The following is a 21,335-nucleotide window of genomic DNA, read 5'->3' as shown; positions in this document are numbered from 1 at the left end:
AAAACAAACAAAAACAGTAAGCAAACGTTTTTTGCCTCGAATTTAAAATGTACAGTGTTTTAGATCATCGACATTTATTAATAAAATTAATTAATTAAGAAATAACGAAGCATCTGTTCTAAAAGTTTGAAAGGCTTCAAAATAATATCAACTCCTCCTGCGCCACTGTCCAATAGACAGCCTGTCCTGAGTGACGACTGAGCATGCGCCGGAAGTGCCGTGGAGCGATCGCTCCGTCTGACTTTCTAGCAGCGTCGTGGAAATCGTGTTTCCGGGACGGATCGGGTAGCGACAAGCGATACCAGGGCTCGAATCGATTATAGCAAATAGCGATGTTAGAGTTTTAATATCATGTTTATCTCATCCGCCGCTGTACGGAGAAACCAAAAACATGACGAGATAACCGGGTGAGTTAGTCCGTCAGGAGGTCAAACGAAGTGTCATGTAACTATTTCGGATCGGTGGAGAGCAAGAGGAAAATGTACAGGGAGGGGCACGCAAGCTATGTTTTTTTTTTCTTGGGGGGGGGTTGTCAGTGGTGGTCTTGTGTTATGTGATGCGCATGCGCGGTGAGGAGGGACCTGTCATTTTTGGAGCTTCGCCATGAAAAGGTCACAATGTCTCTGATAAAGGGAGCTGGATTAAAGACAAACATTTCGAGATGTATCTAATATCTGTATTGGAATTGATGTTTTAATGAACTACAGAATAGGGAGTGCTTTTGGAGATTCTCACTCTTTTTGTTAAATGTACTCTGTATGAAAACTGCAGCACCGGGGTAATGTGGTTCTCTTTGATGTTCTTACATCATGTTTTTTTTTCAAATCTTTATTGTTTTTAAGTATTCGTATTTTGTCTATTAAAAAATGACTTGGCAGTGTTATAATCCTGGTGACAGGTATTTTACACACTATAATTTAATGGCCAGTTGTTGTTATATTCAGAATTCATTGGCATTGATGTTGCCATATTTTGATTAAATTACCGAAGAAATAGACATTGCTTAACGTGAGATTTATCTATTTATTTTAATTGGTTTCAAATGTATTTATAGATTGTAATAGGTATATTTAATAAAATGATGTTTCTTACTAAAAGGTCACGGAAACGGAACGAACATCTAAAACTGGCTTATCCATACATGTTATGTGTTATATATGTGTATGACCTCAAATTCATACTATTTTGATTACACAGTCTTAAAGTTTGACCCTGTGTACAGAGAAATGTTTTTCATAATCTAGGAGTCACATGCAGTGACTGTTGAACTCTGTACCTTCAACTCTAGTATATAACAGTTCTCCTCTAAAGCAAAATGTGATGTTATTTTCAAATTTTAGGTTGTAAGAGAGGTGTATGCGTGACCGATCTCGTCTGTGAGGTCATCAGTGGCCATGATGCAGCAGAAGCGCAACATTCAGATCATCGAGTGGGAGGATCTGGACAAGAAGAAGTTCTACTCGCTGGGTGTTTTTATGACCATGACCACACGGGCGACGGTCTACCCGTTTACCCTGATCCGCACCAGATTGCAGGTCCAAAAAGGAAAATCGCTCTATAACGGCACCTTCGATGCATTCTGTAAGATTCTGAAGGCCGAGGGGGTGCGCGGCCTCTACCGAGGCTTCATGGTCAACTCGTTCACCTTGATCTCGGGTCAGGCCTACATCACTACCTACGAACTGGTGCGAAAATACGTTTCATGTTACTCGTCCAATAACACTGTGAAATCTCTGGTGGCGGGCGGCTCTGCCTCGCTGGTCGCCCAGAGCATCACGGTACCCATCGATGTGGTGTCCCAGCAGCTGATGGTGCAGGGTCAAGGGGTTCAACTCACACGCTTTAAACTCAAGCCTAAGATGGTGATGGGAACATCTAAACACAAGGTGACATTCGGACAGACCAGAGACATTGTGGTTCAGATTTTCCATGCGGACGGATTTAAGGGTTTTTATCGTGGGTATGTGGCGTCATTGCTCACGTACATACCGAACAGTGCCGTCTGGTGGCCATTTTATCATTTTTATGGAGGTAACTTTACTTTTTTAACACAATTAATGCATGACATGAGCTCTCCGTAAACATGAAATCATGTGCATGTGTTTTTTTTTAGAGCAGCTCTCCAGATTGGCGCCTTCTGACTGCCCGCACCTGATCCTGCAGGCCGTGGCCGGGCCAATGGCTGCAGCCACAGCATCTACATTAACCAATCCCATGGATGTTGTCAGAGCCAGAGTCCAGGTACAAACATACTCCATTATAAACTGCTTCAGACAGTCACGCGTTTATAGTGCCATAAAAACAAGAATTGAACACATGCTTATGATGTAAGAGTACAATTCGTTAGTTTTAGTGTGTTAGTGTAAAAGTATCATCAAATGTGAATTTATTGTAAATTGCGTTTATAAAACTTGTGTGATTTTAATATGCAGCCTGTGTTTGCAGGTCGAGGGCCATTCGTCTGTGATCGAGACGTTTAAGCAGCTGCTAGCGGAGGAGGGCGCGTGGGGTCTCACCAAGGGCCTGTCTGCTCGCATCATTTCTTCCTTGCCCACCTCCATTATGATCGTCATCGGTTACGAGACGCTCAAGAGACTCAGTCTGCGGCCCGAACTGGTGAACAGCAGACACTGGTGATAAGCTTACCTACTGTAACCTGGGTGTCCGACCGCTTTACCTCAGCCCTATTCTATGGGCCTTTCTCTCCCTTCTTAACTGATGCCTTTGCTTTTTTTATGAGGACCAGGCAATAATTGATGGACACTGATTTGCTCAAATGTGAAACCGTATTCTCATTTGTTGAGGATTTGTTATATTTCGTTAAGTTTATTCTGTTCTTCTAAACTACTTGGACTACTAATATGTGTGTGTGAGTTGCCCAGACTAGTATTTTGTAATGAGACCATATGAAACTCAAATTTGAACTTTCCGCCTGTTGTCTGTTTAACATTTTAAATGTTGGGTTTAAACATTTATAATACTGTTGTCGCCATGTGGTTGGAAGAATGAGAACATAATTTTTTAATTGTGATTGCCATACCTGGAAAAGACATGGAGACATTCCAGTTATTGAGTATGTTCTGAATTACTAAAATTGTGGAACGACATTTGATTTGATGATAATTATGTTTGTGAGGCCTTGCATTTAACTTTCTAACAGTGGTACAGGCCAAAGCTTTTACAAATATTTTATAAATGTGGTTCATTTATTCCAGAGCTGCTGTGGTACTTTTTGTCTAAATATGCCAACTAATAATGGCGTCACAATCATGAATGCATTAAGTGAACTGCAGAAGAAAGAAGCTGTTTGGTTTTGGTGAAAAAACACACAAATACAACAAAATATTTGTATTAATGCGTTTGTTATATGCTGGTATGTAAAGAATAATTGACAACATGCTGAAACGCATCTGAGGTAGTTATATGGAAAGAGAATGGAGTGTCTGTTAAAGTAAATTACAAAAACAATGTATCTGATGAGTTTACTGCAATAAAGCAGTAACAGCTAAAGGACTGTAGAGGGCAGCAGAGAATAAACCCAGTCCTCAAGGTTTAGGAAAACAACATTTATTTGTATACACAGATGTTAAAGTTTACCATGAAATAAAAAATCAATCCTTCCTGAATTCTGTGGTCTTAACTGCAGAACGTTAAGAGTATAATTAAAGAGATTCATCACATTGGACAGTCATATATATGGATGGCTCTGTCATCGCCCGCTGAAACTATCTTTGAGCCCGTCAAGTTATATTTAACATTCCAAACCTGCGTAGACACACAAATAATCTGGTAAACAGTATAGAAACAAAACGTAATATGTTTACTTTTGACACCTGTGTGAATTCTCAGATTTAATCTTAACCTCACCCCTTTTGCAAAGTCACAGGTTTTATACAGACAGATTGGAGACTCACCTGGTCCTGATGATCAAAGAATGTGTTTATGCAAGTTCTGCTGCTGGTGTCCCAAACCTTAACGCTCTTATCTGACGAACTACAAAAACAAGAAAAATGTATTAAACAAACTATTCAACAAGTACATTTTCTTGTCGACCTTCACCTAATAGAGATAGCATAAAGATTTACCTAGACACAAAGTGTTTATCATCAGGCGAGAAGGCCACACTCAGCACCCAGGACCCGTGACCGCTGAGAGTCCCGGCCAGACTAGCATGTTGCCTGTGAACAAGTGTGCATGAATGTTAAAGAAGTGGAGGCTGAACAGACAATGAGTCCATCAGAAAAATGACTAACTTACACATCGTATATCTTGATGTAACCATCATCAGATGCCGTAACCAGCAGCTGAGAGTCAGGAGAGAAGGTCAGAGATCTGATGGGCATCGCATGTCCTGGAGAAAGACAATGTATTTGTTTTTTCCATGAACTACACTTCATACACATCTGAGCAAATTAAAGTTCTAACGGGTGAGTAATGGAGAGACGGAGAGGAAAAATGTTGATCTGTGATGGGAATCGATGTTTATGACTCTTGAGGGACGGCTAGAGAAACGAAACTGTACATTTTTCCACCGCCATCATTAAATTTACAATCAGCCTTAATCCATCTAGCAGACTATATGAGGAGCAGAATAACAGACAGATCGTCTACTGAATGTTAACAGAGAAACTGAAGACAGCATGAATCATGTGATGGAAGATATTAACCTTCCAGTGTGTGCAGGAGTTTCCCAGTCGCAATATCAAAAATATTAATAATTCCGTCAATAGCACCACTGGCTAAGTACTTTCCATCTGGACTCTAGAGAGAGAGAGAGAGAGAGAGAGAGAGATCAGGGTTATAACAAAAGAGAATATTGAGAAATGTGTCTATGATATATCCTGTAATACATTCTGTAGTCATAATTCTTACATAAGCGATGCTCAGAATGAATTTCCCTCTGGTGTCCAGCGAGTGTTCCTTTTTTCCACTCTCCACCCCAAAGATGTTGACCTTCCCAAGATGGCTGCCGGTGGCAATGTATTTAGAGTCCGGGGAGAATGCCACAGTCCATGCATCAACTGGAACCGAAACAGATCATCTTTCAGAATGACTTAAGAGCCACAAAGTGATGTCGGGACATCTTTCCATCACCCTCACACAAAGAGGATCAAAGCTTACAGACACTACATTAAATTCACCTGTTTACTGGATTTATTTTGAGTTAGACATGAAAAAGCAAGTGTGTAAACTTACCTGGGCCTGCATCCAAGGACTTGATCTGTTTGCCCGTCTCCAGATCCCACAGCCGAATATGAGCGTCTAGAGAGCTAGAGGCAGCGATCGCCCCGTCGTGACTGAGGTCCACCGAGACGACACCCAGCTGGTGACCCTCCAGGGTCCACTGCAGCTCCAGCTTTTCATCCGACCTATAAACCATTCAAATAATATTAGAAATGTACATTTAAATACAGAACAATGAAAACGAAACACTCATTTCAAATTGAAACCTCATTTGCACTGACAAGTTTCTTTTCTTAACTTAACCGACATGGATATGATCTACCATTTCCACACTTTCACCAAGTCATCCAGAGACCCGGTGAGGATGGTTTCGGATGCGTCCTTCTGGTTGCGGCCCCATGCTGCCGTCCAGATCGAATCCTCGTGAGCTGTAGGGATACAAACACAGAGACTCATTGACTGTGTGTATGGACAAACATGCGGTGTTGACACACATCCTTATGAAGTACTCTAACCTAGATCAGTTAAACTGTGTGCATACTTACCATGCTCCTGCTTGAACAGTATGCTGTACTAAAAAGAAAGTAATAAAACATCTTTAACATCACATAAATACATTACGCATAATGCAGAGTACAATATTAAAAATACGCTGTTGTCTTTCAATTCAACTCACTTGTGTGCTCATTGTGTTTGTTTCAAAACCTGTTCGTGATAGATAAACAGATTAGATGCGTGCATGATATAAACAGAGCTCAGACTTTGAGTTTCTATGGATGTATAAACTCACGTCATACGCAGCTGCTAGCTTAACTTAGCGTGTATGTAAATAAATAGTTTCTGCAAACCCCGAAGAGGTTTAACGTAAGTACATCCGCGCCTAAGTCGGATGATATTGAAGCAGTACTTTACAAAAAATCACCTAATGAAGAATTAAACAGCTTGATGCTCGATAATATACACACGAAGCGAGACTGACTAGAGAGCCGCCATGACACCCGCGTGCAAAGCACCATGGGAAGAGAAATATGACCACGCCCCGCTGTGCTGTACTTTCAGCAAATAGAAATAAAAGAAACAATGAAAGAGTGAAGTTTGCCATTTTAGTGTCGGTAATTCCACGAAATGTATCAAATAAAATAAACAGAAAATTGTCAACATAAAATATTTACTTAAACGAGTTGAATATGTTTTTTAATATAAATCAATAAATGAGTGAATGATCAATTACAATAAAAGAATTATCTAACACGTCAAACTTTTAAAAACCTAATCTAAAATGTTAGAGTTTTACCAAGATCTAACTTTACATTAAAAGCATGACAGACAACAAGTGAATAGTTTTTATTTCTCATTATTGTTCAATTTGATTGCTCTAGTGGCATGACAAAAAACAATGCATTATATATATATATATATATATATATATATATATTATTTTTAATTATTATTTGAGCGTTTTCATAATGGGATGGTGTATTACAACAATGTACATGTTCAATAGCCAATGCATGCAATGCAATATATTTTAATCATATGCAAATGTCCCATTATCAAAGCTACTATTGCCTTCTTGTGTAACTTAAACATCTTTTAATATCACTGTCACTGTGTCTGAGTCTGAAACGCAGTTTAAGATGAATTCCTCTGAGAAATGACTTCTCAGCACCACTGGAACAATTTACTGCAAAGTCTCGTCTGTGTTCACAGTCCATATGTTACGTGCGATGAGCTCTTTATGTCTTGAGCAGTGAGAGTTTCTCAGCAGATGCCCTTTGAGGTGCAGTACGTGTCTCAGAGGGAATTCAGCATCGACTGACCTAGATCTGACAGAGCGGGCGGGCGAGACAAACAGAATGTGACGCTTTATGGCTAAGATGAATGAAATAAAGTCTGTTTTATGCCTCTTTGGCTTTTTGCTGCTCATCCTGTTCTTTAAATCAGCAGGACATTAGATCAACTGATGCTTCAAATTATTTGTGATTTTGGAATTATATACTGTACATCAATTTTTAGGGCGTCACAATTGCAACTTCTTGTCATATAACCAAATCAAAATTGATTTCTTCACAATCAAACCCAAAGCAACATTTCTTTAAAATATACATCTTTCACAGAACATTTCAAGCTGTCAAAACAAAACTACTGTCACACAGCATAACATCTTCAAATGCCACCATCTGTTTGTCATCTACATGTTGGCAGGTGGTTAATGCAGGCATGTTTGGGTTTTCCTCATTTATCTTCATTTTGAATAGTGTTTGGCCCATTTTAACATAGTAAGGACACTCAACATCATTTACCATCGACGTTTAGCCGCAGTTTGTGCTTTATTTCATAATGACTGTTTTCTTAAGCATCGGTTTGCACATAATAACAGCCCTGCTAAGAATGAACAACCAAGAAGAAAAAGTAATTTGTCCCTAACATTGTACTAAGACATCCTAAGAGGTTGTGGAGTTCGTTTGTGTCCATCTTAGAAAAGAAAGTCTCAGCGTGTGGCATCTGAACAGACTCTCGAAGGTTCCTGGACTGTAACTGAAAAATGACCGCTCCCGCTTTCTCATGGCTCCAAACACTTTCAAAAACGTCACTACAGAGAAAGTTGCGTTGTCTTTTAAGGGCCGCTGGAGTGTTTGCTTCTGGGAGGACAGGAAACAAAAGACCTTCGTGCACAAAGCTTGTGTCCAAACCTCAAACAAAGAGTTTTACTTTAATCATGATGAAGGACTGTAGCTCTGGTGAAAATGAAGGTCACTGCCACGGCGTCCGAGAATTGGTCTAAGTTTGTGAATTGGCGTTCAGGAACACTTGATTTTGGTTGGTCCATCTCAGCACTTAAATATTTAGTTTAATGACTGCTGTATAAATTGATGGTCGTCCTAAGCAACCGGCTTTCTGACTTTGCTTGTTTCATAATAAGAAAATTGGAAAACAAATATTTTCATGTCCTTTCCCCCATTTTTAATAGACATAGATTAAAGTGTACAACACTTACTTGAATTTTAATTAAAAAATGTTTTGCATGGTTTGCAAATGAATACAAATGAATACAAATGACAAGGGAAAAAATATATACAAATAAGAATAAAATTACAAATATGATATATATTAATATAAAAGAATAATATATACAACAAATATAAAAACAGATCACGAAATTGAAATATTAAGCATTAAATTCACATAAACAATTAATAATGAGAAAAAAATGAGCAACAATCACAATTCTCAATAAAATTGTCCCTGCATGGTTCGTTTTTTAATGTTCATATAAATGATCATTATTTTAATAATATTAATATATTTGGATATACTGCATATGGGTAGTCAATAATTATTCAAGAATTGAAAAATTTTGTTTAAAATAGTTTTAGATGATCACTGCAGGATGCTGTTGACATGACCTCAATACTAATTTCATCATTTTAAAGAGCCATAATCGTCATCTTCATCTTCTCTTCATCCACTTTAAAGAGCTGGAGAAAGAAATAAACATTGTGTATTTTCAACATATAAATAATAGTGAACATATGATCTGAAACTTTGAGTGTGTACACAATGACAGAAACAGACCCACAGCCTTCAAAATATCCACAGTACAACGGGAGAACACGGGGATGCGGAGCACATGGATGTACTAATGAGAGCGAGACACATCATGGGCGGGTTTGTGGCTGATGCTGGAACAGGTTGTTGGCTGCAGCAGTCTGAATAGTGAGACAGTGGCACGGGGCGGGAGAACGAGAGAGAGAGACAGTTAAGACGAGAGGGAGGGCGAGAGAGAACAGGAGACAGGCAAGCACAAAGGAAGAGAGCCAGAGTAGAAAAGGAGAGCGAGGGACAAGAGAAGGAGAGAAGGAGAGATAGAGAGAGAGCAGGACAATCTGAAGATCAAAATGTCGCCCAACTTCGCCGGCACCTGGAAGATGAAGAGCAGTGAGAATTTTGATGAACTTCTGAAAGCGCTGGGTAAGATTTCATGTCATCTCATTCCTTTATGAGCATCACTGTCACGTCTTTTGTGATCTCTCCAGGCTCCCACGTTAGAACAGGAGGGACTGGAAACATCTTGGAAGGGATTGTTAGATGTCTCAGATGTTTTAAGGGAGATGATGTTGTATAGTGGATTGGCAGTGTGTGTGTTGTGGAGACATGATTCACATTTATCGCAGCGGAGCAGAAGTGAGATCTAATCAAAGTGGGTCATGTAACTGATAAAGTTACCTTAGGGCAAACTGAGAGATGGAGAAGCGTGGTCGTGTTCGAAATATCCGGACGGTCTAAAAAAGAAAGTCTCTTGTAAAGCTCAAGAGATGTCATTTTGGGATTTACTTTGTCCTAACAGACATGAGAAATGAGACGATGACAGCAAGAGAACAGAGCTATAGAATTGTATGGAAAGAATAGCTCAGATAACCCGATAACGGGAAATATTGGTTATATTGTTTACAGTGAAAATTATAATATTTTGAATAAAATTAACACAGTTTGAGAGTTTTTTCTGAAACTCAAGAGATTCTCTATGAGATCACAGTGGAAAAGTTTAATGTTCTATATTGTTGTAATGATTTCTGTATCGATGATTTATTAAATTTAATAATATTTTGGTGACATTTACAATAAGGTTGTATTACTTCATGAATTAGATAACGTAAACTAACAATTAACAACAATTCTTCAGTGTGGTGAGGAAGGCGCCACCGGCCCCGCGTCACGGCTCTCGTCCCGCCTTCCTCACCACATTCAGCATTTATAATCTTGGTTTATGTCAATTTATACATTTACTAATACATTTTAAGTTGTTATTGTTAACATTAATGCACACTGAACAAACATAAGGAATTGTATTGACATTAAATCTGAATTCTGTCATCGTTTTTGGGTGAACTATCACTTTTACAAAGATTAATGCTGTAAAACTATATGCCTATTACTTATTGTTACTTCATGTTAGCTAATGTTTTTACAAATGTTAACGAATACAAACTTTTTGTTGCCAATAATTAATTTTAGAATAAAAGTGAATAATGTTCGGTTGCGAGCTGTTGTTCATGTGATAAATGCTCACAGATGGAGAGGGTGTCTGGTGTTAAACAGAGATGCTGAATTTCTCTGTGGTGGGTACAAGGATTCGGTCAAGAGCTCAAGAACAAGAACTCAACTCTGTTGAAGTTCAAAGATGAGTTCAAATCGCATGTGCTATGATCCAAACCAGACGGTAAAACAAAACTAAGGAAATCTGAATTCTAGTAGTTGTGAAGCTGTGCATGACATAGCTCTGAAAATAAACTTTTTGAGCATGTTATAATTTAAGAGAAGACCTGGAATTATGTTAAATTAGAATGGAAAGCCGTATTTGGCAGACAGTTTTTTTGGTATTTCTGGGTAAATTCAGCAGTAAAATCCTAAAGCAGTCAAATTTTTCCTAAATTTAACAAACCTTAATTTGCATATTATAAACGATAATTTATATCATCAAGTCTGCGGTGTGAGCGTACAGGTCTGTTGCAGACTGTAACGTATGAAAAGTATGCTCTTATTAAATATTGAGCTGTTAATGATTAATGTGGTCTAGACTACTACAGCTATGGGAGCACAGGTATAGAAATAAAACAAAAAAATAAGGTTACGTGTTAAGAGACAGTTCACCCAAAAATGAAAGATTCTGTCATCATTATTCACCCTCAAGTTTCAAACGCATATAAAGGTCTTTGAACACAAAGAAGACATTTTGAAGAATGTGGGAAACCAAACAGTTTTAGGACACTTTTGACTACCAAATATACAACATTGCCCAGAACGGTTTGGTTTCGAACATGATTCGAAAATAACTTGATTTGTAAAAATATTTATCGAGGATGAGTAAATGATGACAGAATGTTCATTTTTGGGTGAACTGTCCCTTTAAACATCCTCTGTGCTTCACCAGGTGTGAACGCTATGCTACGCAAAGTTGCCTGTGCTGCAGCATCCAAACCGCACGTGGAAATCCGCCAGGACGGAGAGCAGTTCTACATCAAGACCTCCACCACCGTGCGCACCACTGAAATCAAGTTCCGCGTGGGAGAGGAGTTTGATGAGGAGACTGTGGACGGCAGGAAATGTAAAGTGAGTCTCCATTGATTCAGGAACACGATCCTCAGACCCAAAACCACAGTGAGACTAATAGGAATCTCATCCTAGTCACTCCAGCATCATTTCACTATGAAACATCAATCAATAGTGTCATTTACAATATCTTTGAGAGAAAATGATTATGAGTGTTGATGTGTAAAACGTAAGACTGATCGAAATAACCGAGAGGAAAATGTTATTGCTCAGATGTTGCTCTTTTATAGCTTAGTAGGCTTGACTTAGTCTTCCTAAAATGAGAAACAAAAAGAGACAAAAATTCATGCGGTGTACAATAATTGTAGAGGTGAAATCATCTGTATATGGGAAAATATGATGAGAAATGTTTGAGTTCATATTGAGATCTTCAATAATATTGACTTTTGATTGCAGACTTGACAAAGTTTGGGACATTGTTGACGTCTCTTCTGAAACTCCAATGGAGACATTTGCGAAAAACTGACTCATTTTCTCGAATGAGACGAATGGGAAAAGTTCTTCTGCTTGTTTGACGCTGTAATATGACTCATCTTGCTGCAGATTTGTTCTCTCCTATGAAGAACACGGCGGCCAAAATATTTGCGACCCCCACCTGATCACTGTGAAGCACCCTTCTGAGTGCTCAGCAGGTGCAGTCGGAAGCCATCGTTTTTATGATCCGAACCTTTTAGTCTCTAATTTCAGTAAACAAACCCACCAACACGTTTATGTAGATTTTCATTAGTTCAGTTACGCCGCGTCAGCTTGCATCCATCAGGACAAATTAGCAGCAAACGTGAGCGTCAATTTCAGATGTTTATCAGAGGTTTTGCTGGAGCTGTTCCACCCTGTAACCCAAGCAGAAGCGATCCCTTCATTCAGGGCCATCAAAACCCATTTTACATGTTCACGTCTATAACTCTTCCATTAAACGACAATCTTTTATTTCACCGACCTGAATAACCCCATCACCCTGAGCAAAATGATGGCATCATCAAACTGGAGGAAATCTAACCTGGTTTCAGACAGCAAAGCTCAGCAGCAGATGAGTTTATATCGAATCGGAGTTGTTTTTGTACTTGAAAGCTTCGAGTTTTGGAGTAATCCAGATAAATGCACACACACGTACGTACGTACGTACGCACTCACACACACACACACACACACACACACACACACACACACACACACACACACACACACACACACACAAGACAGACAGATAAAAGAATATAAGATTATTTTATAGTAATCAAGTGAAATAAAAAAGGTCGGTTTTGTCATCATAGAATAATGAATTTAAAATCGAAATATCGAATAGAATATGTTTAGCTGTTTAATAAAACACAGCCGCTATGGATCTGAGAGTTAACTGAGATAACTGTTCATAAACACTCAGCATCTATTTATCAAAGGAAGCGCAATAACCTCCATGCGACTTGTTTATTCCCAAGAAATTCATCAAGTCAGTCTTAACATTGTTATTTGGACAGAGATTCGCCTCTTATGGAAATGGCTTTGTTTTTATTTCCTAATAGTAAGACACAATCAAAGCACGGGTGTATAAAGAGATTTGACCTCATTTTGTTCTGGAACAGACGGCAGCGGAGTGGGCGGAGGGATTATTTGGGAGTCTCGCAGCCCCTGAGAGTTGTGTGTCTGTCTCAAACAGTGTATGTGTGGTGACATCAGAACAGCGTGTGTCCTCAAACGAACATCGGAATGACACGAAACCTAAAATGAAAAATAATTTAAAGAGCAAATGGAAACTTTATGGATTTGGTTCTCTACTTTAATTTAAGACATTTTAGAAGAAACGGTTGACGACATCTAATCCTAACTCCATCAAATCTCCTGAGATCTGAAAGAGCAACATCTGAGCAATAATCCTTTCCTCGGGGGGCTCATTTATTGACAAATCACGTTTTTGTATTGTTTTGCCTTAGCCATCGCATTAAAAACAGATTTATGTCAATCTTTATTTATGTCTCAGTTGCCTTGTTGTGGGGGGCACAAATGTTAGAATGCAGAGTCATTCACCAGGCCGGTTGCTATAGCGACAGACCGACCGCTCACCTGCCACAGGGCAGAGACTAAATGATCATGATTGAGAACAAGGGAGAGAAAATGAGACCGAAAGATAAAAAGTCATAAAACAATCCCTTTGATAATGGACTTCAGGGGATCCAGAAAGCAAGAGATGTGTTTCTCTTTTTGAAATTCCTCTAACCCAAACGTCTATTTTCAAGACAAATGAGAACGTCAGGATGCCCTGCACGGACTGTTTTAGAGCAAGCTGCTTAAATGAGTTTAGTGCCCGAGGCCGGAGAGAGGAAGAGAAGTGAGACGCCGTTTCGCTGCATGTTCATTTATCTGTGTCATCATACACAAACACTTTATTACATTAATGAACTCAGAGTCTGATCTGTGTCTCTGTTTAATGGACCGCTCACGTTCTTAACGTGTCTGTGCGTGCGTGTGTGTGTCGTCTCTAGAGTTTGCCCGTATGGGAGGCGGAAAATAAAATCTACTGCAAACAGAAGCTGGTGGATGGAGACGGACCCGTAACGTTCTGGAGCAGAGAGATGCGTGGAGATGAACTCATACTGGTGAGACACAAACATACAAAGTAGTTCTGGTATCATTTTAATTTTAATATTGTTTTTGTAAATATTTATTTTTGTATAGCCACGTAAAAGTTGAGACCATTCAAAATTTTCATTTTATCAGCATTTCTAGATGTATTTGGGGTCATTCCAGTCCAATGTTTGTTGGAATTCAACAAAAGCAAAACTCCTATCAATGTGAAAGACTCATGAAAGACGTAATATTTTAAACATATTTTTGTGATAAAAATCCAGGTATCACATCATTTTTTAACTTTCCCTACATGTAGAAATATGACTGTTGTATTGCTTAAAAGTGAATCTGAAGTTGTTTTCTTTGCAGTTTTTCAGTTCTGAAAAAAGCATGTTTTGTGTTATTTTGACACAATTTTATCTGAAGCAAATAGAAATAATATTCTTATGTGAAATCCTGGAGAAATATTGTTAGCAGTTCACAGGACAAAACGAGAAATTTACATAAGCAAATACCTATAAATAATAAATTCCAAGCAATTCTTAATTTCTTCCACGACTGTATATGTACATATGTCTAGGCAACAACTGAACTGGATAAAACAAGATGCAAACCTCCTATTGATGTGTAACTTTTACATAAGGCTAGTTTAAAAGATTCAAAAGCACGAAACAACCACTACATACTTAACATGACAGTGTACTTTGTTATGAGAGCACATTATAATTATATTTATGACTTCAAACGGAAATGGCCGATGGATTTTTTTCCACAAAGCTCATAGACTAGAGAGTAAGAGAGATTTGCTGTGAGCGTTTAATGGAAAAGAAATCGACCCGTGTACCTCATAGACCTTTTCTCATTTGTTGTGCTGTGACACACACACTCAGGGTGTCTTTACATACACTTATGAAAGTATTTTTTTATCTATAGTTAGCGTTAAAAATGTTACAACTTTATAAAGTTCATAAAGGGTTAAACACTGAAACACAACACACACCAAGACCATGACGAAACATAAACATATCATGAATTCAGGCAGCAGTATATCATTACCTGGTGTTATCTTAACAGCAAAAACATATTAAGTGGACATCCTGAGCTGATGTCCTGCTGTAATACGCGGGTAGAAATCCAAGTTCAACGTAAAATAAGAGGGTTATGAAACGGTTCCGGGACAGAGACTCCTGATGGCCCCTGGGAAGACAGTTATTCAGGCTGAGCACACAGGAATGTGCAAAAAACGTCCAAAACAAATGCAGGTCTGACCCAAATCACAGCCGTGATCTTCTCATCCGACATTCGCCGGCTTGCAAAATTCTCACGGGGTTGTGAATGAATTTAAAGCTCAACTTTGACGGAACAACAATCCCACAATGCAGCATTGACAGTCGTTCTGCTGTGAATCTAGGACACGTTTTCATAAGACAAAGCAAGATTATCAGAAGCTCTCATAAACAAAAAGTGATGTAGGTTAACTGAAAAACAAACCCATTGAGACATCTCAAATGTTTTGGAAATAAATACATTACTTAATACATTTCATTTTAAATAACGTTATATTGGCGCCAAATTTACATATCTTCCTAAAACGTGAAAATGTTGTTTTTTTTCCTCAGATCTTTGGGGCTGACGACGTGGTTTGCACTCGGATTTACGTAAGAGAATGAGGTGAAGGTGTAACGAAGATAATTGTAAATAACGCCACCAGGCATTTCTTGCATCTCAACCCCACTATGTCCAAAAATATACAAACCCTTCATGCATGTCAGACAGTGAACATGCATTTGTGCAGTGCATTGTGGGATTCCAGCCACAACCTTCTTGTTTCCTAGTCCAATGATAACATCTATTACTGTAATCTTCATTCAGTTTCTTTCCTCTCTTTGCCCGTTCTGTGTGCAAATGTGTGTATTACTAACAACAACAGGAATAAAAATGAAAACAAATATCCTTTCGCCCGTCATGTTTTCCAAAAGTTGAACACCGTGGATATTTTATAAAGATTTTTTAAATCGCAGATGTTTCTCCTAAAATTGCTTTCACAAGTAATAATACAGAAACAAACGGGACTGTAGTTGTTGAAATCCACGTAGATTATAGAGGTAAAATAATCTGGATTCGGGTCAATTTGATGAGAAACATTTGAGTTCATATTGAGATCTTCAATAATATTGACTTTTGATATTTGACAAATCTGAGCTCGGTTTGAGATATTGTTAAGATCTCTTCTTCTGAATCTCTGAATTATTTGATTTTCCGAATCTTATTCTCAGGAGAAATATCTGAGACGCGGGAGGCGTAAGTAAAAGTTTCTATTTGCTCTCCATTTAATCTCATTCGATTCAATTTGATTTATACAGCGCTTGTCATAATGTGCATTGTTCCAAAGCAGCTTTACAGGAGAAAATAAGAAAAACACAGACAAGGTAAAACACAGTACCGTGCATGGTGTTTATAGGACAAGCAAGATCATTGTAGTAAATAATATCTTATAAATGCAGTCACCCCGTGAGCAAGCCAACACGGCCCTGTGGCTAGGAACCCAAACGCCAATGATAAATAAGTGGAGGAAAAAAAATCTTGGGAGAAAGGTCTCCTTGGACATGTCACTCAGTGGCTTTGATTAAAAATGTAAATATTTATGAGAATTCACAAAATCTGAGAACATAATTTCAACAACCCAGAATCTTTAGCACGGAGAATCATCACTCACCTTTCTTTCAGAAGCGAGACTTCCGTGTTGAGAATATCATACGCTGTTCTGCTCCCTGGATGTCTTTAGACACAGATTCTTCTGGCGTACAGTCTGATTTCAGCGGGTGGCAGAGGAAGATAAGCAGCATAATCTTTTATGGGACGCGTCTGCTGAAAGGCGTGATCAGATTTAGACAGAGTCATGCTCGGGGAAGCCTATTATATGAATTTCCCTCAAGAGAACACAAAAACAAACACACAAGATACAAGATACAGTTTGAGAGCTTAAATCCAGACAAAGAGAAGCCAAATTAACACCCCGTCTAGACTCAGCAAGATTAAAAAATATTAAACAATTGTGCATGTACTCATAATTCATTCCATGCACAGAAGTTAAAAACAAAATATAGAGGATGATTTAGCAAAGCGGCTGTCTCGTGGGTGAGACGATGAGATGTTTTGGCCGGTGGGTGCTGTGAGATCAAGGTGATAGATGAGGCAGTATATCACTCTAATGAGCAACACAGGATAAAGATGCTCTGCTTTTTTTTATTAAGATCACTACTTCCAAGTTTATGAGAGTGCGTCTTATAAAGAAAGAAACAAAAGAAAAGGCAAACGCGAAAGAATAAAGAAAAAATGAACTGTCCGGATCTGTAGGACCTGTTTTTAAAGTTTATCAAAAAAAGATGCTGCGATGTTTTGTTTTTCAAAATCTGTGAGTACACCCCTCACATTTTAGTAAATATTTTATTATATATTTACAGCTTGTATAAAGTGCTGTCCCCTCAAAATAACTCAACATACAGCCATTGATATCTAAACCGCTGGCAACAAATGTAAGTACACCCTTAAGTGAAAATGTCCAAATTGCAGATGTTTTTCCCTCGAACTCGCCGATACCGATGCCAGTACCTTTTCACAACACAGTGAGACTTATAGAATAGCTTCATAATTACAAACAACTCCACCTTAAACACATTCTGAAAAAAAATTGCTTTTCACAACAAATTTCGGTCAGTTCTGTCCGTTATGTAACATGAGGTTTCGGTGCATTTTTACTAGTACGAGTACATGAGCTTAGCATCGGCCCGATACTGATAACGGCATCCCCAACATATACAGTATATATATATATATAATGTATATTGTTCCAAAAGACAAAGTAAATGTGATTAAAGTTAAATTACAAATATTACCCATACTGTATACATATCTATGTTGCTTGACTTCAGCATCAAATAAATCTTTTACATATTTTGTCATAATTTATTAAATTATTTTGATTTATAACCTGAATACAAAATAAAGCTACACACGCCATACAAGGGTTCAAATGAATCAAAGCCTAACAAAGACCGAATTGCAACTTTAAAATAAAAGGCAAAACAAAGAACAAGAACAATGAAAAAAATGTATTGGTGGGCATAAATCTTCCCTTTTCCAAAGTTGTTAGTTATTACAAAATTGTCAAAATACATCTGTCTCATTCATGAGGTCATTTATCCACTAGAGAGATGTCAACGCTAAAGAGCCATTCAGTCTAATTCCGGCCTTGGAAGTCGTGATTGAGTTTGGACTCTATATTCCCAGCGGCACCGCCTTTGCTTTGGCTCGGCTCGAAGTTCTGAATCACTGTCACCGGCAAACAAACCCCGAGACACGAACAACAAAACATCAAAGGCCTCAAACCGATTTGTCTTCGTGCCACCGTGCTGCCGGGAGCTAAAAGCTGCTCTTTCAACACACTGTTTCACACACAAACCACCGAAACAACGGTTGCCAGGTCCTTCCCCCTCCGCCCTGATTCCTGACCTGCGACAGCGTCAAAGAATACTTTCGCCCCACAATGCGCCGCCGACCACGAGTGTGCAACGTTATGTTAATTTGATGGTTTCCGACACTCCTGAAAGAGCTCTTTGTCAAAAATGCTCAGCGGACAGAAGCTTTGAGAAACATTGGGTCCCCTCCGGATCCATAAAGGGGCCCATAGGGACCGAAACAAGGCCAGTGGCACTGAAACAATCACAGACAAACTTTTGTTTGAAGGAAACTAATGCGTTAATGAGTTAATGAAAAGATTCTCACTTGCCTTTATTCATTCATGCATTACTACGGTATGTTATTTAAAATAAAAAATTATAAAGAAAATATGTGCTATATATATGCATTTGGCATAAAACTTATACATAAGTTTGTATAAAAATCTACCTGTCAGATTATTCTCTTTTCCAGAAATCTATAAGGTAGAACAGACGTCATGCTGATAGTCAAAAGTCGGACTCGGCATGACTGAAGTTTATGTGATGGTTATTTCAGCTTATAAACATGGCAGACTAATGAAGTCTCTCTCTCTCATTAACTCTCTGTGGGAAACTTGCCGCACCTGTCAGGCCGGGCAGCCGTCAGAGCCACGCAGAACAATCTGGGTCACTCTTACTGGGCCGAAGAAAAGAAACCATCCTTCACCTGTCCAAAACCATTTCATCCATCCTCAAACACACACACACGTTTCCTTCCTGTCAAAGCCAGACTGAGCCCACTGGAATCAGACATTTTTATCTTTTGCTTGAAATAAACATGGTTTTGCAGTCAGGCATTGCATTCATTTATTGTTAATTTTCATTTATTTAAAGGAAAGCTTTTAGTGGGCTGTATGCTGTCCATACTGAATAAATGAATATTGCAACAGAGGTAAGCTTCCCATTCCCAAGTCTGTGATAGCATATTGAGACTAGTATGTAGTATGCATACTGTCTAGTATACATATTTTCTGTCGGAAGCAGAAGGCTGTGTCCTCCGGAGGTCTAATTTCAAGCTTGATACGTCTCGTTTCATAAAAGCGGGAAGCACACTCCGTATGCAGCCTTCAAATGCAACCTACTTTCACGAGAACTCGGAAGACATGTGAGGTGTATCCTTGGTGTTGCTAGATAACCCACAATTCTTTGCACCGGCCAACGTCTTTTATATGTGGTGTTCAAATATTAACAGTTAACAATTTGTGTCACGTTGTTTTAATCTTAGCAGGCACATGTGGTAAATAGGTTAACACGTGTGGTTTTTAAATTTACAGTAAACAGTGAGGCAAAAATGGTGCTTTTGTTTAACTCCTTTGGCAACGTTTAGGGTAGAAAGTAACCAAGTTTTCACCTCTTGCAAATCATTTAAATTCATTAGACAGGAGTGCAACGTGTCGCCATAGCGACGTGGTACTTCCTGTTTCCTTTTTTCCTAGTATGACCGCATCCTTTAGAATAGGACACAAGGATGCAGCCTTTCAAAACGAGATACAACTTATATGTGTGTGTGAAATCACTATACCTCCATATAGTAGGCCAATGAGAAAATCAACACGCAGTACAAAATGATCAGAATGTGACTTTTCCTCAAATAATAAGTAATACAAGTACCAAGAAAACTACATGTTAAACAACACCAGAGTCCGAGTTCGAGTCTTTAACGTTACGTGACCGCTTCCCGGATCACCAGTCAAATGCATGTTGTTCGTGTTATATGTTGTATTACAGCAAGAAATATTATAAAATGATCAAAAGATATGTGCAATAAACATATTCTCTAAAAACGGACTGTTCTGTTCTTTATTTCCGACAGTATATTTATAAATGTTTCTTGTGGATTTCTGCATGTAGGCCTATTTTTGATTTAGCTTAATAAATAACTATGTTGCCCCATACACATAAGTAACACTAGTAAAGTCAGTGTATATGTCTAATACATATATTACACAAGTGATCTCTAATTGAATAATTGCACATTTAAATCATTTCAATAGCCTATTCTTATATACACTGCTATAACTGCATGAGACTTTTTAGTAAAAAACAACAACCCGTAAACCTCATTGCATACCTGAGTGACTCAAAATTGATAATGAATTATAAATAAAAAGCAAGAGTTAAAAATTGCATGAATATTGGGTATATAAGGAAGTCAGGAGATGTTTTTGTATGTAACACATTAAACACGCATCGGTCATATCACGTGACAAAAGAACGACCGACTCAAACCAGAAGACTCTGGAGATTTTTAATTTTGTTTGCAATTGAATTGCCACTGTTTATACATGAATGTGGTTATGAGGACGATATATTTCACATAAGTGTGTTTTTTTCACATATAAATCACACAAAACACAAACTACTGGACTTCCTAATAGAATAAAATACATCAGCTGACATTCTCGCCCAATGGGCATCAAGCTGTGTCGTCAGCAAAATCTTTATTTTATTTTATATTTTTTTATTGAAGAAATATTCATGTACAAACAATATGGCAGAAGACTCTGGAGATTCATTTATCATTTCTGTTTCCGGCACAGTCTGTCTTATGGTGTTGTCACGTGACAAATGAACGACAACATTTAGCTACAATCCTTTTTGTTTCTTGAACAGATTTCAGAAAATAATTAAATTACTGTTTTCTCATAACTACAACATAAGTTATTTCTTATTTTATATCTGATCAAAGCTAGCATAAATACATTTTATGGGGTAGTTTGGCTATTAATATATATATATATTTTTTAATTTATTGAACACATATTCATGTAGAAACAATATCGCAATAATAATAGTTCTTACTGTTAAAACGTACAAAACGGGTGCAGGTACATAAAATACACACACACACACACAAAATAAATTATAAATACATGAATGAATGAAATATAAGGGGCTAGGGTTCTTTTAAATCATATTCTTCTAGGGTAGACAAAAGACTAATTGCATTTTTCTTCTTACTCACTGTAAGGGCTTTTG

At 38.1% G+C, this 21,335-nt stretch overlaps 3 protein-coding genes across 7 annotated transcripts; 2 read left to right on the top strand and 1 right to left on the bottom strand.

The window, feature by feature from the left end:
• The first annotated feature begins 167 nt into the window (after positions 1-167).
• On the top strand, positions 168-3,624 carry slc25a44a (solute carrier family 25 member 44a). 2 transcript variants are annotated; one of them, XM_079449549.1, is made up of 4 exons: positions 168-407; positions 1,341-2,031; positions 2,114-2,241; positions 2,446-3,624. In XM_079449549.1, exons 2-4 carry the CDS (start codon positions 1,395-1,397, stop codon positions 2,635-2,637), a joined length of 957 nt encoding a protein of 318 aa, XP_079305675.1. In that variant the 5' UTR covers positions 168-407; positions 1,341-1,394; the 3' UTR covers positions 2,638-3,624. The 2 variants fall into 2 exon arrangements, 1 of the variants encoding a protein (XP_079305675.1); XR_013786250.1 differs by having other exon boundaries at positions 234-407; positions 2,119-2,241; positions 2,446-3,373.
• On the bottom strand, positions 3,549-6,230 carry skic8 (SKI8 subunit of superkiller complex). 2 transcript variants are annotated; one of them, XM_079449551.1, is made up of 11 exons: positions 6,107-6,198; positions 5,861-5,889; positions 5,730-5,757; positions 5,507-5,612; positions 5,197-5,369; positions 4,873-5,021; positions 4,668-4,761; positions 4,258-4,351; positions 4,086-4,178; positions 3,915-3,993; positions 3,549-3,765 (listed from the first exon to the last, which is right to left on the bottom strand). In XM_079449551.1, exons 2-11 carry the CDS (start codon positions 5,870-5,872, stop codon positions 3,676-3,678), a joined length of 918 nt encoding a protein of 305 aa, XP_079305677.1. In that variant the 5' UTR covers positions 5,873-5,889; positions 6,107-6,198; the 3' UTR covers positions 3,549-3,675. The 2 variants fall into 2 exon arrangements, with proteins under 2 accessions (XP_079305677.1, XP_079305676.1); XM_079449550.1 differs by having other exon boundaries at positions 3,559-3,765; positions 5,975-6,230.
• Positions 6,231-8,863: 2,633 nt separating this feature from the next.
• crabp1a (cellular retinoic acid binding protein 1a) lies at positions 8,864-20,136 on the top strand. Of its 3 annotated transcripts, none has more exons than XM_079449637.1 (5): positions 9,005-9,156; positions 11,117-11,295; positions 13,773-13,886; positions 15,477-15,515; positions 18,948-20,136. In XM_079449637.1, the coding sequence occupies exons 1-5, from the start codon at positions 9,084-9,086 to the stop codon at positions 19,089-19,091; spliced, it is 549 nt and encodes a 182-aa protein (XP_079305763.1). In that variant the 5' UTR covers positions 9,005-9,083; the 3' UTR covers positions 19,092-20,136. The 3 variants fall into 3 exon arrangements, with proteins under 3 accessions (XP_079305764.1, XP_079305763.1, XP_079305765.1); XM_079449639.1 differs by having other exon boundaries at positions 15,477-15,528; XM_079449638.1 differs by lacking the exon at positions 15,477-15,515 and having other exon boundaries at positions 8,864-9,156; positions 18,948-20,135.
• The last annotated feature ends 1,199 nt before the right edge of the window (positions 20,137-21,335 follow it).

This window comes from Barbatula barbatula (genome assembly GCF_947034865.1).
Source record: "Barbatula barbatula genome assembly, chromosome: 25".
Taxonomy (NCBI): Eukaryota; Metazoa; Chordata; class Actinopteri; order Cypriniformes; family Nemacheilidae; genus Barbatula; species Barbatula barbatula.
The sequence above is the reverse complement of the archived record's forward strand: the minus strand, read 5'-3'. Positions and strand labels throughout refer to the sequence as shown.

What these genes read in the sequence shown, in the direction of transcription:
- skic8 (XM_079449550.1), bottom strand. An exon ending in GATAAACACTTTGTGTCTAG is followed by an intron (nt 3,994 to 4,085) that starts GTAAATCTTTAT and finishes TTGTTTTTGTAG; the next exon opens with TTCGTCAGATAAGAGCGTTA. An exon ending in TCTTTGATCATCAGGACCAG is followed by an intron (nt 3,766 to 3,914) that starts GTGAGTCTCCAA and finishes GTGTCTACGCAG; the next exon opens with GTTTGGAATGTTAAATATAA.
- slc25a44a (XM_079449549.1), top strand. Translation starts at nt 1,395, where the DNA reads ATGATGCAGCAGAAGCGCAACATTCAGATCATCGAGTGGGAGGATCTG. An exon ending in ATTTTATCATTTTTATGGAG is followed by an intron (nt 2,032 to 2,113) that starts GTAACTTTACTT and finishes GTTTTTTTTTAG; the next exon opens with AGCAGCTCTCCAGATTGGCG. An exon ending in TTGTCAGAGCCAGAGTCCAG is followed by an intron (nt 2,242 to 2,445) that starts GTACAAACATAC and finishes CTGTGTTTGCAG; the next exon opens with GTCGAGGGCCATTCGTCTGT.
- crabp1a (XM_079449637.1), top strand. Translation starts at nt 9,084, where the DNA reads ATGTCGCCCAACTTCGCCGGCACCTGGAAGATGAAGAGCAGTGAGAAT. An exon ending in TGAACTTCTGAAAGCGCTGG is followed by an intron (nt 9,157 to 11,116) that starts GTAAGATTTCAT and finishes GTGCTTCACCAG; the next exon opens with GTGTGAACGCTATGCTACGC. An exon ending in TGGTTTGCACTCGGATTTAC is followed by an intron (nt 15,516 to 18,947) that starts GTAAGAGAATGA and finishes CGCACCTGTCAG; the next exon opens with GCCGGGCAGCCGTCAGAGCC.